This window comes from Myotis nattereri (genome assembly GCF_964212035.1).
Source record: "Myotis nattereri genome assembly, chromosome: 11".
Lineage (NCBI taxonomy): Eukaryota > Metazoa > Chordata > Mammalia > Chiroptera > Vespertilionidae > Myotis > Myotis nattereri.
The window spans coordinates 80124238-80140346 of NC_138086.1; the positions used below are offsets into that span (position 1 = coordinate 80124238).

The window sequence follows — 16109 nt, forward strand, 5'->3', positions numbered from 1 at the left end:
GACTTGATAATGGTTTCAAAATGCAAACTTTGACGTCGAAAACCTTGGCTTAAACCTGCAGAGTCTTCAACAAATTAATGCTTCGGCTCTGCTGCTTCCTCTGAGACATGGCTCAGTAACAGCACCCTCACCACAGGGCTGTGGGACAGTAAGTTATTATATCTACAGTGAATATTGTTCTCCGATATCTGGAACACAAGGATTATTCAATACTTTTAATTAGAACTATATTATAATATCTTTAAAATAACTAATTCTGGAAGGTGATCAAGGTTATTTTTATTTTGTGTATTTTTCTAGATTTTCCAATCAATACACAATGCTTTAGAGTAAAAACAAAGCACTTGTTGTTGTTTTTTAAAGGGGAAAAGCATCTCACTTTTAGATCGTGTTATGACAAATGTATTCCAAGTCTGCTTTCTTCCTGGGCAAGGTCTTTCATGGCTAAGCAGCCCTTTAATTGAGATCGCTCGACTGGAAGGCTAAAACCTACAGACTTCCTGGCTCAGTGCAACGGCTGTAGAGCACTGGCATTAAACACGTGTGTGGTGCTTTCTTGCTAATAACACAGATAGTGAAATAGCTGCTCAAGTTAATAGTTCACATTAATCATGACCAGAAACAGATCCTGTATAATTCATGACATGTAAACGTTATATAAACAAACATTTCTACATAAGAACAAGACAGATTGCTGTTTGCAGTACAAGCTGCATGGATGCATGTACACACTGTCAAAGCCTTAACTTCCTCATCAAACCGAACAGGGCTTTCTGTCCACGGGGAGTCCTTCTCCAGCACCCAGAGGAAAGCCCCCCCGCCCACCACCCCCTTCTCTCTGATGTGTCCTCCTGACTGGGAGAAAAGTTCATGGTGAGCCTGGCCCACGTGGCCTACGAACAAGGAGGTCAAGGTTAGATTCCAGTCAGGGCACAGGCCCGGATTGTGGGCTCCATCCCCAGTAGGGGGCGTGCAGGAGGCAGCCGATCCATGATTCTCTCTCATCATGGATGTTTCTATTTCTCTCTCCTTCTCCATTCCTCTCTGGAATCAATAAAAAAATATATTTTTTTAAAAGTCCATGGTGAGATGTGTAGCAACAGAAAGGAAGTGGTTCATCAAATAAAAAGGCTTTTAGGACGCGTCCAGATGACTTCTCCAGATGTGCACAACTCAACGAGGCCACATTCCCCAACACTGCCATCGCTTAACACCACTCGTGCAATGTCTCCTCATTATTGACTTTGATGCTGCATCACGTGGAAGAAAAAAACAGCCCCGTTGTAGCAGTACCAATATGTATCAATAGAAATGGTGCCCGTGGGACCCTGAAGGACATGAACCGAAGCTCTCAGAATTAAAGGGCTCAACTGTGTAGGGAAAGCACTGTGGCAATGAAAGAGACAACACCGCATATCCTCCTATTACCTACCCACTGTTACAAAACAAACTCAAGCAACACTAACTCCACACCCAACACAAAAGCCATGTATTGCTCTTGATTCTGCACTGCAGGCTGTGCTTCGCTAGGCGGTTGGTTAGTCAGCAACTCCAGTCTGAGGTCACTGGGCAGCTGCAGTCACAGGGACGTTGCAGTGATCACTCACCCATAGTCTCGGCATCACATATGCCAGTTGCTCTAAATACAAAAGTGTGGGAAGCCACCCACTGTCTTCACTAGCAGAGAAGTGTAAACAAGGATCCCGGAACGCTGGTGAACCTCAAGCCCTGGCAAGGGCCAGAGCTATGCACCAATTGTCTAGTCCAGACAATGGGGGCTCAAGCTATTTCCTGACCAAATAATTTCAGAGTAAATCTTTCTAATATTTTCTGACCTTTAAGATAATCTGTCTGTTACCGCAATTACCTGCCTAAGAGTTATATGCGTATCCAAAATTGAATAAAAGTTTGGCAAGGCCTGGGCACCAGTCTTTTCTCTTGCACTGGGCTTGCCCGCCTGGCCCCCAATATTTCCAAATTATTATTTCTTGTCTCGTCTCTTTCATTTGCGTGCGCCCTTCTCCAGATCCTGAACCCTGAGCCACATGGGACTGGGCTTTCACACAAAAGGATCTATCTGAATCCTCTATTAACGACAGGCTGCAGAATGACATAAAACAGGCAACATCCTAATGGGCAAACACCTCAGGTGAGACTTTTGAGCCAAAGGTAATTTGAGAGGAGAGCACCTGGGGAAGCCGATCAACGCGTCAGCATTGCCTCGCAGCTGCCTGCAAAGTCAGCCCAGCCCCCGGAGGCGACGGGGCACAGAGCCCAGCTTCTGAGACAAGGCGGTGCGTGCCCACCTGTGCTCCTGGCACCTTGGAAGTCCAAGCCCGGCAGGTAGCAGAGCCCTCCCCGATTCCGCGTGCAGTTCTGGCGCGTAAAACACAATACGTCTCTTTTCTAGAGAGCCTATTTGCATCGAGCGCCTCAGAATTGAAAATGACAGTTATGGTCCATAATAACCGCTGAATATTAAGCCCACGGGAGGATTCAATTTTTTAATAGAATACAATAAATAAACGTGACAGAGAACGAGAGCGCGAGTCTCTTTGTTTGCTTCCCTGACAGCACATTTCATTTTAAACTCAGCAGGAAATGAGAGAATGAGAGCCAGGTGGGAGCCTGGGAGGGTTATTGCAAACGGGTTTCTCTGGGATCACCTGCAGGTTGCGGAGAGGCAAGGCGGTGGGGAACCGAGGAACGCGTGTTGGTGGTGAATAAAGACCCGGGTGCTGACGAAACCCTGTCCCCCTCCCGTTCTCTATTTCCTCACACTCTGCACGCCTCCTTCTCTGCAGTCGGGGCGAGAGGCAGCGGTGTTTCCCAGCAGAGTCCCCTCTGGCTGTGCACAATGAAAGGGGAAGGTGGTACACGACAGAACGATGTAGCAACGCAGCAAAAACAGGGCGATGTGCTTCCTGCCGGTTCTTTCCCTGACTGTGAAGTGTGAGATGGTGATGGGACCCTGCTGTGGGCACCCACTCAAATCAAGTCCCAAGGCCGGGGCGAGTCCAAAAGCCCTTCCCAGCCGCCGCTCACTCCGACAGCCTCTGTGGCCGAGAGCTGCCCAGGCAAATAACTGCATCCCACCGGCTCCCCTTCTCGCTGGAGTTGCCACCGTGTGTGCTATCCGGCTCCATTTCCTGAGTGACACTAAGGCTGAGTGATGTGGCGCTGCTTCTACTGCAGCGGTTCTCAACCTGTGGGTCGCGACCCCTTTGGGGGTCGAACGACCCTTTCACAGGGGTCGCCTAAGACCATCGGAAAACACATACATAATCACATATTGTTTTTGTGATTAATCTCTATGCTTTAATTATGTTCAATTTGTAACAATGAAAATCCATCCTGCATATCAGATATTTACATTACGATTCATAACAGTAGCAACATTACAGTTATGAAGTAGCAACGAAAATAATGTTATGGTTGGGGGTCACCACCACATGAGGAACTGTTTTAAAGGGTGGCGGCATTAGGAAGGTTGAGAACCACTGCTCTACTGTAAGAAAGACGGCCCTTGCACAGTGGCCTTTCACAGCCAGTAGGAGGCATCAGGTGCCCTGAGGGGAAGGGCCGTGGGGATGGTCATTCACCAGCAATTCCTGCCGCCACCTGGGGCAGAGCATGGCCCAGGGCTCCACCCAGAGGCCTGCCCACACTGCTGTGTTTTAAAAAGCAAATGTTTTACAAACTCCTATCTCCCATTGAATTGCAGCCTCAAAGACTTTGTTTTCAGGTCTGACTTCCCTTCATCGAGCTGCCACGGCCCCACGCGATCGGTCTAGCAGACCCTCATGAGCTGTAAATCGATCCTGGAAGCCTGAGCTACAGAACGGACCGTGGGCAGTGAGGCGGGAGGCGAGCGTGCCTGCCTGAGGGACCTCGAGGACTCCACACAGACCTGTCACCCCCGCAGCCCGCAGCGGGGACCCTCCACCGGAGCCCTCCCTGTCCTGTCCCCTCCTCACCGGGCTCTGGGCCACTCTCCTGCCCCCCCCCCCCCAGTGTCTCCTCCATCACCCAACTCATCTCCCTTCCTTCCTTTCCTCTCCATCTGTCTCTGCAGCATCCTTTTCCTTGCTTCCTGCTTCCTGCCCTCCTTTCATACTTTCAACCCGCAGAGAGAAGATGCCCCGGGCAGGCAGCGTGCTCCTGCCCGCAGAGCAGACCCACCAGCCCCACACACTGCGGGAATGGCAGGCCTCCACCACCACAGGGGCGGACACGTGCCCTGCGGGTGCGGGGCTTTCAGAGACCTCCACGCCCTGCCAGCTCGTCTAGTACGCACATCATTAGATAATGTGAGGACGGGACTTCTTTCCAACATTCTGTGGAACCCCGGAGTCTACAGCATGTTCCGCTCATCAAAGCTGCACAGCAGAAAAGATGTCCCCAAGCTGCATCCATCATTAGCCACACCTCACCCCTGCAATCTCTCCTCCTGTTCCCCCCACCATGCTGCATCCATCATTAGCCACACCTCACCCCTGCAATCTCTCCTCCTGTTCCCCCACCATGCTCAATTCATCATTAGCCACACCTCACCCCTGCAATCTCTCCTCCTAGTTCCACCATGCTGCATCCATCATTAGCCACACCTCACCCCTGCAATTTCTCTTCCTAGTTCCCCCACCAGGCTGCATCCATCATTAGCCACACCTCACCCCTGCAATCTCTCCTCCTAGTCCCCCCACCATGCTGCATCCATCATTAGCCACACCTCACCCCTGCAATCTCTCCTCTTAGTCCCCCCACCATGCTGCATCCATCATTAGCCACACCTCACCCCTGCAATCTCTCCTCCTGTTCCCCCACCATGCTGCATTCATCATTAGCCACATCTCACCCCTGCAATCTCTCCTCCTAGTTCCCCCACCAGGCTGCATCCATCATTAACCACAACTCACCCCTGCAATCTCTCCTCCTGTTCCCCCACCAGGCTGCATCCATCATTAACCACAACTCACCCCTGCAATCTCTCCTCCTGTTCCCCACCATGCTGCATCCATCATTAACCACAACTCACCCCTGCAATCTCTCCTCCTGTTCCCCCACCATGCTGCATTCATCATTCGCCACACTTCACCCCTGCAATCTCTCCTCCTGTTCCCCCACCATGCTGCATTCATCATTAGCCACACTTCACCCCTGCAATCTCTCCTCCTGTTCCCCCACCATGCTGCATTCATCATTAGCCACACTTCACCCCTGTAATCTCTCCTCCTGTTCTCCCACCATGCTGCATTCATCATTAATCACACTTCACCCCTGCAATCTCTCCTCCTGTTCCCCCACCATGCTGCATTCATCATTAGCCACACTTCACCCCTGCAATCTCTCCTCCTGTTCTCCCACCATGCTGCATTCATCATTAATCACACCTCACCCGGGCAATTTCTCCTCCTAGTTTTAAATAAGGCTCAGTGATATCCCCTGAAATGTAAATAAATTATCTAGTATCCTTAGAAGCCGTCTAAAATCCCTGAAGTATAGTCACGACCATGGTAAATACACATTTTTCCCTTTCTTCCCCGCATAGCCTATCCTCTTTTATTCTGAAAATGGCACCCAACCCTTCCTCTGAGAAAGGTCACCCCTGGGTCACCCTGGAAACCCGTGAAACAATGTGGTTCAAACAGATGCTGCCGACCTCTCACTTAGCCCAGCCTGGGTGAGGAGCACACACCTGCCCATGCCAGGCCCCTCACGGCGCCCTCGCCTGCTGGCCAGAGCTGACCTGTCTTCGCACGGGTCAGGGCGGAGGACCTGAGCTGAATGATCCCAGGCCCTCCCCAAGATTCTCAAAGTGAAGTGCAGACACGAGCAGAGCCCTCCCCCGGGCGGTGGTGGCACTGGGCACCTGGAGGCCTGGCAGCTGCCAGCAGCCCTGCGCCTGCGTGGGGAAGGAGGCCGGTCTGAGGGGCGCAGCCAAGATGCAGACAGAGCAGCCGGTGGAGCAGAGAGGACCAGGCCGCGGGCAGCACTCGGGCCCTGGCTCCACCTCCCCAGATGGCGGCCACCCTCCCGCCGTCCTCCTGGTACAGAATAAACCTCCCGATAAATCCCCGTCTGTCTAAGGCAATTCAAGCCGCTCGTCTGTAACCACAGCCAAGAAAACTCTACATAAGCTATCAAACAAACAGCAAGGTAACAATTCTGAATTCTTGGGAGTGAGGTCCAGGAATACGCGAAGAAATCAGGTTGACATTCAAGGACGACTCTACGTAACACTTTCTTCCTAAGGCGATCCAGTCCTAACACTGTTTAGTGAATTTAGGAATTGTCCTCTTCACGGCAGCCACGACAACGGGTGTTCAGTGGGTAAACTGGGGCTAAACACGTGAAGACTGGGGCACTCCGATGGCCCTGGGACCCTCTGGAATATCGGATCCAAGGCCAGCAGGCCACGTGTTCTGGGAAAGTCCACCCCAGGAGAGCTAGCGATGGTGGTGTGGCCAGGCACCACGATGGAAACCGGAGAAAATCACTATTAACGTGACTGTCGGTTACCAAAGGGATGGATCCAAAGAGACCCCAGGAACCCAAAACGGACCTGCGTGCTGGGGGACAAGGCAGTTTTCATTTCATAGGAAGATTCGAACTCAAAAGTCCCACCAAGAAAGCCTAGCCTTCCCTAAGGACGGGGCCTAGGGCGAGACTACCAGGGATTCAAAGCCGAGAGGCAGGCATGTGATCCCCACTCCATGCTAAATGCAGCAAGCAGCAGGGAGGAAGAGAGCCGTGCACCGGAAACCCCTCCTCCGTGTCCCCTGCAGTGTACTGTTCTTACTTTCTTTCTTTTTGAATATATTTTTATTGATTTCAGAGCGAGGAAGGGAGAAGGAGAGATAGAAACATCAATGATGAGAGAGAATCACTGATTGGCTGCCTCCTGCACGCCCCACACTGGGGATTGAGCCTGCAATCCAGGCATGTGACCTGACCGGGAATCCAACTGTGACCTCCTGGTTCATAAGTCGATGCTCAACCACTGAGCCATTTCGGCTGGGCCAATATTTTTACTTTCTTTTTTATTTTTACTATTTTTTTAAGAGAGCCCACTGTAAAGGAGAACATATTTGGCAACGATACATCGGATAAAGGGTTAATCTCCAAAATGTATAAGGAACTCATACAACTTAACAAAAGGAAGATAAACAATCCAATTTAAAAATGGGCAAAGGACCTAAATAGACACTTCTCCAAAGAGGACATACAGAGGCCAAGAGACATATGAGAAAATGCTCAAAGTCACTAATCATCTGAGAGATGCAAATTAAAATGACAATGAGTCATCACCTCACACCTGTCAGAATGGCTACCATCAACAAATCAACAAATGACAAATGCTGGCGAGGATGTAGAAAAGGGAACCCTCGTGTACTGCTGATGGGAACGCAGACTGGTGCAGCCACTGTGGAAAACGGTATGGAGTTTCCTCAAAAAATTAAATATGGAACTCCCATTTGGCCCAGTGATCCCACTTCTAGGAATATACCCCAAGAAACCAGAAACACCCATCAGAAAGAACATATGCACCCCTGTGTTCATAGCAGCACAGTTTACAACAGATAAGATCTGGAAACAGCCCAAGTGCCCATCCATAGAGGAAGTGGATAAAAAAAAGCTGTGGTTCATTCACACCAGGGAATGCTATGCAGCTGTGAAAAAGAAGGGTCTCTCACCCTCTGAGGCAGCACGGAGGGGACTGGAGAGCACCATGCTCAGTGAAGTAAGACAGCCAGAGAAAGACAGGTGTCACATGATCTCACTCATATGTGGAATCCAATGAACAAAATAAACTGATGAACCAATAAATACAAAGACAGAGAAACATGGAACAGAGGGCGGAACCTCAGAGGGAAGGTGGGGCAGGGGAAGGGGGGGACTGGCGGGGGGAACTGGAGGCACTTTTTTTTTTTAATCCTCACCTGTCAGGGAGAGTGGAAGAGAGAGGGAAAGACAGAGAGTAACATGGCTGTGCGAGAAACACATCGATCGGTTTGCCTCCTGCATGAGCCCCGACCAGGGCTCGGGCCAGTAAGGAGCCTGCAACCCAGGCACATGCCCCTGACCGGAATCGAACCCGGGTCCCCTTGGCCCGCAGGCCGACGCTCTATCCTCGGGGCCAAAGGAGCCTGGGCTGGAGGATCCTGCCTGGCCTCTAACTCTCTTCTCCCGAACCTACCCCGCCGCCCGCCTCCAGGAACTGCGGCTGGACAGGGCACCAGGAGGGGCCGAGAGGAGCTAAGCGGTAACTGACGGGTAAGTGACCAGGTCACCAGGACCGCACCCGGTCAGGCCGCTTGGACAACTGCAGCAAAGGGGGTCAGTGGGGCCTCGTGCGTACGGCGCCCCGGGTCCGTCTCCAGCTTCAACGTGTTTGGACGGAGCAGACCCAGGGACGCCCTTCTTCCGCCTCCGACCCCTCCAGCGTCTCCGCCTCCAGCACCACCTCCCACACCAGCCGCCACCCACTGTTTCCACCTTAACTCCTGTCGCCCATCACCCACGGGCCCGAAGGAGGCACCGTGACCCCACCAGATGGAGGCCGGCACCCACCTCCCTCTGGGCTTGTTTCCACCGCGAGTTGGGGGAGGCGCGCAGGCCCCGAGCTTCTTAAAGCTGCAAACCCAGCCGTGGCGCCTGCTCCCCGGACAGGAGCCCCCGGGAGCGTGGGCTGACGCTCAGGCCGCCATGGAGGCCCTGGCCTCGGAGCGGAACCAGACCCACGCCCTTCTGGCTGCTGCCCTGGTCCTCCCCGCACAGACCCTCCGCGCTGACCTGCCTGAGCTCCACACAGACCCTCAGCCTCCTGACTTCCGGAAGAACCACTTCCGGGGCAGGAGGTGAGCCTCCCGAAGAAGATGGGTGACACCTGCCTGAGCCCCCACACAGGCCCTCCGCGCCCTGACTTCCGGAAGAACCACTTCCGGGGCAGGAGGTGAGCCTCCTGGAGAAGATGGGTGGCACCTGCCTGAGCTCCGCACAGACCCTCGGTGGCCTGACTTCCGGAAGAACCACTTCCGGGCAGGAGGTGAGCCTCCCGGAGAAGTGGGGCAGCACCTGCCTGAGCCCCCACACAGACCCTCGGTGGCCTGACTTCCGGAAGAACCACTTCCGGGCAGGAGGTGAGCCTCCCGGAGAAGTGGGGCAGCACCTGCCTGAGCCCCGCAGGCTGCCCCGGGCGGGCTGGGCAGCGTCTCTTCGCAGGGCTCCCCCTCAGCACAGCCCGGAGCCTGAGGAGCCCGGAGGCCTGGGAGGGCCCTGCACCCGCTGGGGTCTGGCTTTTACCTGAGCCTCTCCCCCAACTACTAGTCATTCTTTTTTTCTTTTAAATTGATTTCAGAGGGGAAGGGACAGAGAGCTAGAAACATCAATAATGAGAATCATTGATCAGCTGCCTCCTACACGCCCCCCACTGGGGATGGAGCCTGCAACCCAGTAACATTTCTTTAGAACCTCCATTTACGCCCTGGCCGGGTGGCTCAGTTGGATGGAGCATCCTCCTCCCGTGCACCAAAAGGTTGTGGGTTTGATTCCCAGTCATGGCACACACCTAGGAGCCGACCTATGTCTCTCTCTCTCTCTCTCTCTCTCTCTCTCTCTCTCTCGTCTCAAATCAATATACTATCCAGGGGGGAGGATAAAAAAATAAAAAAAAAAAAACAACTTATTTAGAACCTCCATTTACAATTCCTAAAAAGATATATAGAGAGGTAGACAGATACAGATAACAATCCGGTAATTATTTCTCTTCGCCTCTCCTCTGGTTGTGAGTTACATTGGAAAAACCTTATTAAGAAAAGTCAGGAAAGTTAAACCTCAAGGTCTTTCTATAGCCTTTCAGGTCCCAGCACAGAAGTGACACAGAGAAACCGCGTCGCCAGTGCTTGAGAGAGAGTGACGCGGGTGCTGTGAGAATGGAGACGCATTCACTGTCACCTGCATGGATGCTCCCTCCACTCGCGCCACGCAGGCCACCCGGTCGAGGAAGGTCACGGCCACCGGCACCGCCACGAAGAAGCCTTTACAGAAGGCCTTGAAGTACCGTCTCGCCCAGCCCTGAGCCGGCGCCATACCTGCCAACACAGAGAAAAACAAGTATGAAACTAAGTATCAAACAAATATCGAAAACGGTGAAAAAGAAAGACGCAGAAAGCAGCACCAGAAAAAATAAGAGTTTAAGGAGAAGCCACCTCATCTCAATATATTTCACACAGGACCCTGTAACCACTGGAATAAACGTGACTTAAAATCCCAGAGGGAAACGCGTTCACTCTGGGTAACTCTTTTCAGTAGCTCAAGTCCACTTGATAACTTCCGGGGAAAATGTTTCCTCACAAAGCAACAGGTACAGGGGAAAAAAGCAAACCCTGTCCTGTGGCTGAGGGTTCCGATGAGGTGCTCCTCGTACCCTCACCTGTTCTCTTCCACATAATAGAGGTTTCAATGAGACACTTCAGTGGCTGCCCAGCCTCCCTTGCAGCTATGTGTGACCGTGTGACCAGGTTTGATGAATGGCGTATGAGCAGAAGTGACATACTCCCACATGGAACCCTTACAAGGAGTGTGCCCTCCCTTTCCTGTTGCTCATTTCATGATGCCTGTGATACCAAGGTGGTGATAGGAGCAGGAGTGGCCTTCTCAAGTTAAAGGTGGCAGCCTGGCCGGCATGGCTCAGTGGTTGAGTATCAACCTTGAACCAGGAGGTCACAGTTCGATTCCCAGTCAGGGCACATGTCCGGTGTTGCAGGCTGGATCCCCAGTGTGGGGTGTGCAGGAGGCAGCCAATCAATGATTCTCTCTCATCATTGATGGTTCTCTCTCTCTCTCTCTCTCTCTCTCTCTCTCTCTCTCTCTCTCCCTTCCTGTCTGAAATCAATAAAAATATATTTTTAAAAAATACATATGGCAGAGCCACAATATAAAGGGGTCCCGAGTACCCAGTGCTGTGGAGGCCCTGTAACTGCCCCGCAGTATTAAATGAGAGACAACCACTCTCCATCATTTAAAAACTCTTCCTAAACACCACTGTATATTTTCTATATAAATGTATATGTACATATAAAAGTAGGTAAAACAGTATCACTTGTATTACTGTTTTAATCCTTCAACAAACACCTGATGTCACTTGTATAGTTATTCAAGTTTAGAGAGAGCCTGGGAAAAAGCAGGCTTATCAACCGGCTAAGAGCGGTGAATTCCGGATGCTGGGAATTCCAGAGGCAGAGGGTGACTCCTTTCTTCTTTGAACTTCTGTTGGTTTCTGACATTTTTAAAAAATATATATATATTATTAATATTTTACAGAGAGGAAGGGAGAGGGATAGAGAGTTAGAAATACTGATGAGAAACATCGATCAGCTGCCTCCTGCACACCCCCTACTGGGGATGCGCCCGCAACCAAGGTACATGCCCTTGACCGAAATTGAACCTGGGACCCCCCAGTCTGCAGGCCGAAGCTCTATCCACTGAGCCAAACCGGTTAGGGCTGGTTTCTGACATTTAAAGAGGAAGGAGAAGTCACCCTAGAAAGTCCCGCTGGTATACAGATGCTTTGGGGTGAGGCCTGCCTCTTCCGTCCCAGCAACGAGCCCACCTCCTCAGCGCACTCTCTCCCCCGGCTCTCGACAGAACCAAGCCCCCAGGGAAGGATTTCCCCACTCATGCCTCAATCAGTCTATTTCACCGACGGTGTTAAGTGGCCATCGCAGGCCAGGACAGACACGGCCTGCTTCTGACCGCTTCCTGAGATCTGAACTTAGACACCCTGACTTTCTGCTCGCCCACAGTAAGCGCTTTCCTTCACGCAGGAGAACAGCGCTGACAGCTCCCGTCTCAGGGAGCCTGAGGGCGTCCCTGTTTCAGGTCATCAGCGAGCCGGCTCTGACCACGCGAGCCTGGGCTCCTGAAGCAGTGAACCCAAATGTGTTCACCGGTCGGGACACATAGGCTTAGACACTGGAGGAGTTAGACTCAAAAAAAAAAGGGGGGGAGGGAGGGCAGGACAGATGCAAATTGGAAAACAGGCTTCTGTCCACCTGTGGTTCTTAGAACAAAAGCAGCGCGTGACCGAGTAAAAGACCAGACGTGTTCTCCCTGCGGCTCCCGGGGCCCTGCATGCACGGCCTGTGTTCATAGCTGGGGACACCAGCAGATCAACACTGGGGATGCGTTTCTGTGGAGAATGCCACGGCGTCCCTGCTAGGAGGCAGCATGCACGACGGCGGTATGAATTTTTTAAAAATTAAAAGAAGTTACATAACAGAATTCTGAGCCTCCCCTTCTGCCCCATGTGCAGTCCGCTCCACACGGCCTCTCCCTGCGGCCCCGGTGACCCCAGGACAGAGCCCAGCGGTGCCGGTCGGGGACCGAGGTGGCCCAGATCCAGCTGCCTGTCTGACCGGCTCACTCTGGGCCTCAGGTTCCTCATCTGTAACCTCATCCATAAACAGAAAGGTGCTGGTTTCCATTCCGAAGGTCCTCCCTGAGCCCGGCATCCTGCATTTCTATCCATTTCCTATCATTTCTCCTTGGCGCCTGCAGACACTAACACAGAGAAAAGCGCTCCCGCTCCGAATAGATACAAAGTCGCCTTTTAGGTTTGAGATGTTAAGTTTCAAAAAGAGAAAAGACTTTGCTTTTATTTTTTTTTAATATATTTTTATTAATTTCAGAGTGAAAGGGAGAGGCAGAATGAGATAGGAACATCAGTGATGAGAGAGAATTGTTGATTGGCTGCCTTCTACATGCCCCACACTGGGGATCGAGGCCACAACCCGGGCATGTGCCCTGACCGGGAATCAAACCCTGACCTCCCGGTTCATAGGTCCACGTTTAACCACTGAGCCACACCGGCCGGGCAAGACTTTGCTTTTATGAAACAACTAGTTTAAAAGGGAAACAAAGAAGCTGGAACTGCGCACAGGAGCATGTTAAACACGAGAGGGACAAAGGCTGCTGCCCCTTCACGCAGAGTTCCCACGACCCCACTGCGGCCCAGGGCACCCCCGGCTCCCACACCCAAGTCCGAACGAGTGGCTTCCTGCTGAGACTTTCTCCTAGAACGTGGGGGGTGGGGCGTGGGGGCTGGTCTGAGGTGTGAGGTTCTGCCCCATCCAAGGGCAAAAACAAAAGCGGCCGTGCAAGCAGGTGGCCGCCACTTAGAGGCTCAGCATGCCCGCGCAGTCCTGCCCGGCTGCCTGGCGAAGGGCACCTGTCCCTCGTGACAATAACACACTTCTAAGCGTCTACCCGTCCCCGACTACTGAGAAACCGCACAGAACGAAGGCCTGAACGGTACACGTCCCCGTCACGTCATACACACGAGAGGGTCAGAGTCCTGTGGCGTCCCGTTCTGCGCCCGCACGCGTGTCCTTTTCCATACACGTTGCCCAATAATTACTGGGATGGTCTGGTCCTTTCTTCACGCCGTGAATGTTTGAAGCGACCACGCTAAAAAGCACCAGACACCGCCTCCTCCGAGAAAAAGTCCTCTCATCAGTTACCCCGGGCACTGAAGCCATCCTGGGGAGAGGGGATCGTTTTCATCAGCGCCCTCCTTCTTCTCATACCACGTTCGGTTGTCAGCATCGCGCCTGAGAAAACTGCGCTTAAGTTGGAGGCACACCTGGTCGTGGCTGCACTCCTGAAACGGAGGCTGTTTCTAAATGAGCTTTCAGGTGGCGGAAACCCTAGTTCCACTCGGCGGGCCCCTGGCAGCAAGCTTCCTGGCGATGCCGGCCTCTCTCTGCCACGTGAGGCCTGCCCTGCAAACGCCCCTCCTCCCGCCACCTGCTCGGGTTTGATGGCGAAGGAGCTCATCTGAAACTAGTCTCCCACTTGCCTCGTTCCCTTCCTTAGCGACATGGAGCCCCTCATGACGCCACTGTATCCATGGAGCATATTGAACAAAAGCCACAGTACTATACGGGCCTTCCAAGCGCGGGCGCAGGCCACCCATCCCAGAAAGGCCGCCTCCCCTTATCGCCAAGCAGACACCCTGTTCCTGCACTCACAGCGAAGGCCCATCTCAAACCTCAGCCTTCACATGCCATCCGTAGATTCCTCAAAACTGGTTTATCATAAAAATTAAGCGGACAGAGAACAGCTTTCTGTAGAGTGAGGAAACCCTGTTAAGCAATCCCCAGCAGGCAGCAGAGGACGTGGGCTTTCTGCTGTAATAACCACGGAATCTGGGTTCCACATTATTTCCAACTTAACACAAAAGCGTAAGTGCCATCATTAAGTGCAATTTAAAGGGACTGTGGACCCGACGCCAACAACGCAGCAACTTAAATATGTGTAAATGAAACCACCAGGTACTTATCTACAACCGAAACACAGCAATTAGGGGACTTTGGATCATTTCACCATAAACCTATTTCTTCCTGAAGCAATCATATTCTCAATTGGCAAGAGATCATATTTCCAGTATCAGAATACTTACTGAATAGCTAAAAAAAAAAATAACATGAAAATAAAAATACGGTATTATTTAGCATTTAGGCTGTGTGTGACATTGGCTTTTTAAAAAAAAAAAATTAAAAGAAGCTGTGAAAAAGCATCCTCCTCAAAAGAAAAATCTCAAAACCATTCAAAAGTCAAAGCTAAGAAATAGGAGTGACACAGGGGAAAAAAAAAGATGGTAACATTGAGGACCTAACACAGAAAGAGGACAAAATACACCAGAGGAAAGTGGGCGCCAGGCAGCCACGGGAATGCTGGGAAAACATCCCTGGAAAGGCCACATGGTCCGCTCCCCAAGCTCCTCATCCAGCATCCCAGGAATCAACCCCGCCCCTCACCTACCTCCCATCTGGCCAACTGTCTAACATGCTTCATACCTGTTTCTTAATTATTTTTCACAGCAACCCTATTCCTCCTGTTTGTACAAGGGTCTCCTTAGGCCTCCACAGTCAGTGGAACAGGCATTGTATTTTCATGAAGAAGTTGAATGTTTCATTATTAAACTTTCTCGTTTTCCTGCAAGGCGATAGCTTCACTGTGCAAAAATAGCGCCAGCAAACAGTGCGTTGCAAGATTAACACAGTCTTGTTCCTCGTCTGACACTGTAACAGCTAATGAAACTTTTCTTCGTTGCCAGTTATTTCCAATGGAAAGATAATTAAGTATTTTGACCCAAAAACAGAGATGGATGTAAGCAAGTTACAGTATTATATAAGGCTGAAGGTAACAATGTTATCCTTGAATTACATAACTTTTACTTAACTAGATTTTACCACAGATCATTTCAGGAATTCTGAATATTATAGCTGTAGCCTAGCTCCTCAACCTGAATAGGCAAAGTTTTTAAATTTATTTTTATTGTAGATAGTATTACAGATGTCCCCCCACACCCAGCCCCCACCCTAACCCAGGCCTTCACCACACTATTGTCTGTGTCCATGGGTTATGCATATCCTACGTAATAAAAGGCTAATATGCAAATCGACTGAATGGCAGAACAACCGGTTGCTTTGATGTGCACTGACCACCAGGGGGCAGATACTTAATGCAGGAGATGCCCTCTGGTGGTCAGTGCACTCCCACAGGGGGAGTGTTGTTCAGCCAGAAACCAGGCTCATGGCTGGGGAGCAGGCCTCAGCTGTCAGGCGGACATCCCCCAAGGGCTCCCGGATTGCGAGAGTGCTGAGGGACCACCCCACCCCCCAGTGCATGAACTTTGTGCACTGGGCCTCTAGTATGCATATAAGTTCTTTGATTAATCTCTTCCCACTCCCCCAGCCCCCTCCCTCTGAGACCTATCAGTCTGTTCCATGCATCCATATCTCTGGACCTATAGCAATTTTTAAAGAAGGTGATTGCAGGGTCTCGTGAAAACCCTATGCTGACCCCTACTCTTCATGCCTCAAATGTGCTGCTTCCTTTCCCAGACTACAAATGCCTGCAGGTGAGTCAGTGTAAGACACCGACTCAAATTTAAGTCAAGAAAGCAACAGCCAAAACATGGCTTTCCCTTGATTGGGGTTGGCAAAAGAAATAGGAGCGTTTCTCAAAATAAGCAAGGCCCCCAGACCCTAAGAGCAAAGCTGGGAAGACAAGGCCACAGAGAGGTGGGCCTGGGAAACGCAACA

At 51.4% G+C, this 16109-nt stretch overlaps 1 protein-coding gene across 1 annotated transcript in view; it reads right to left on the reverse strand.

Moving 5' to 3' along the window:
• IMMP2L (inner mitochondrial membrane peptidase subunit 2) overlaps positions 1-16109 on the reverse strand; it is a 486662-nt gene that overhangs the window by 439125 nt on the left and 31428 nt on the right. The window contains exon 3 of the mRNA XM_081102273.1: positions 9955-10091. Within this exon, the coding sequence (XP_080958399.1) occupies positions 9955-10089 (135 nt within the window). The 5' untranslated portion in view covers positions 10090-10091. The remainder of the gene's footprint in view (positions 1-9954; positions 10092-16109) is intronic.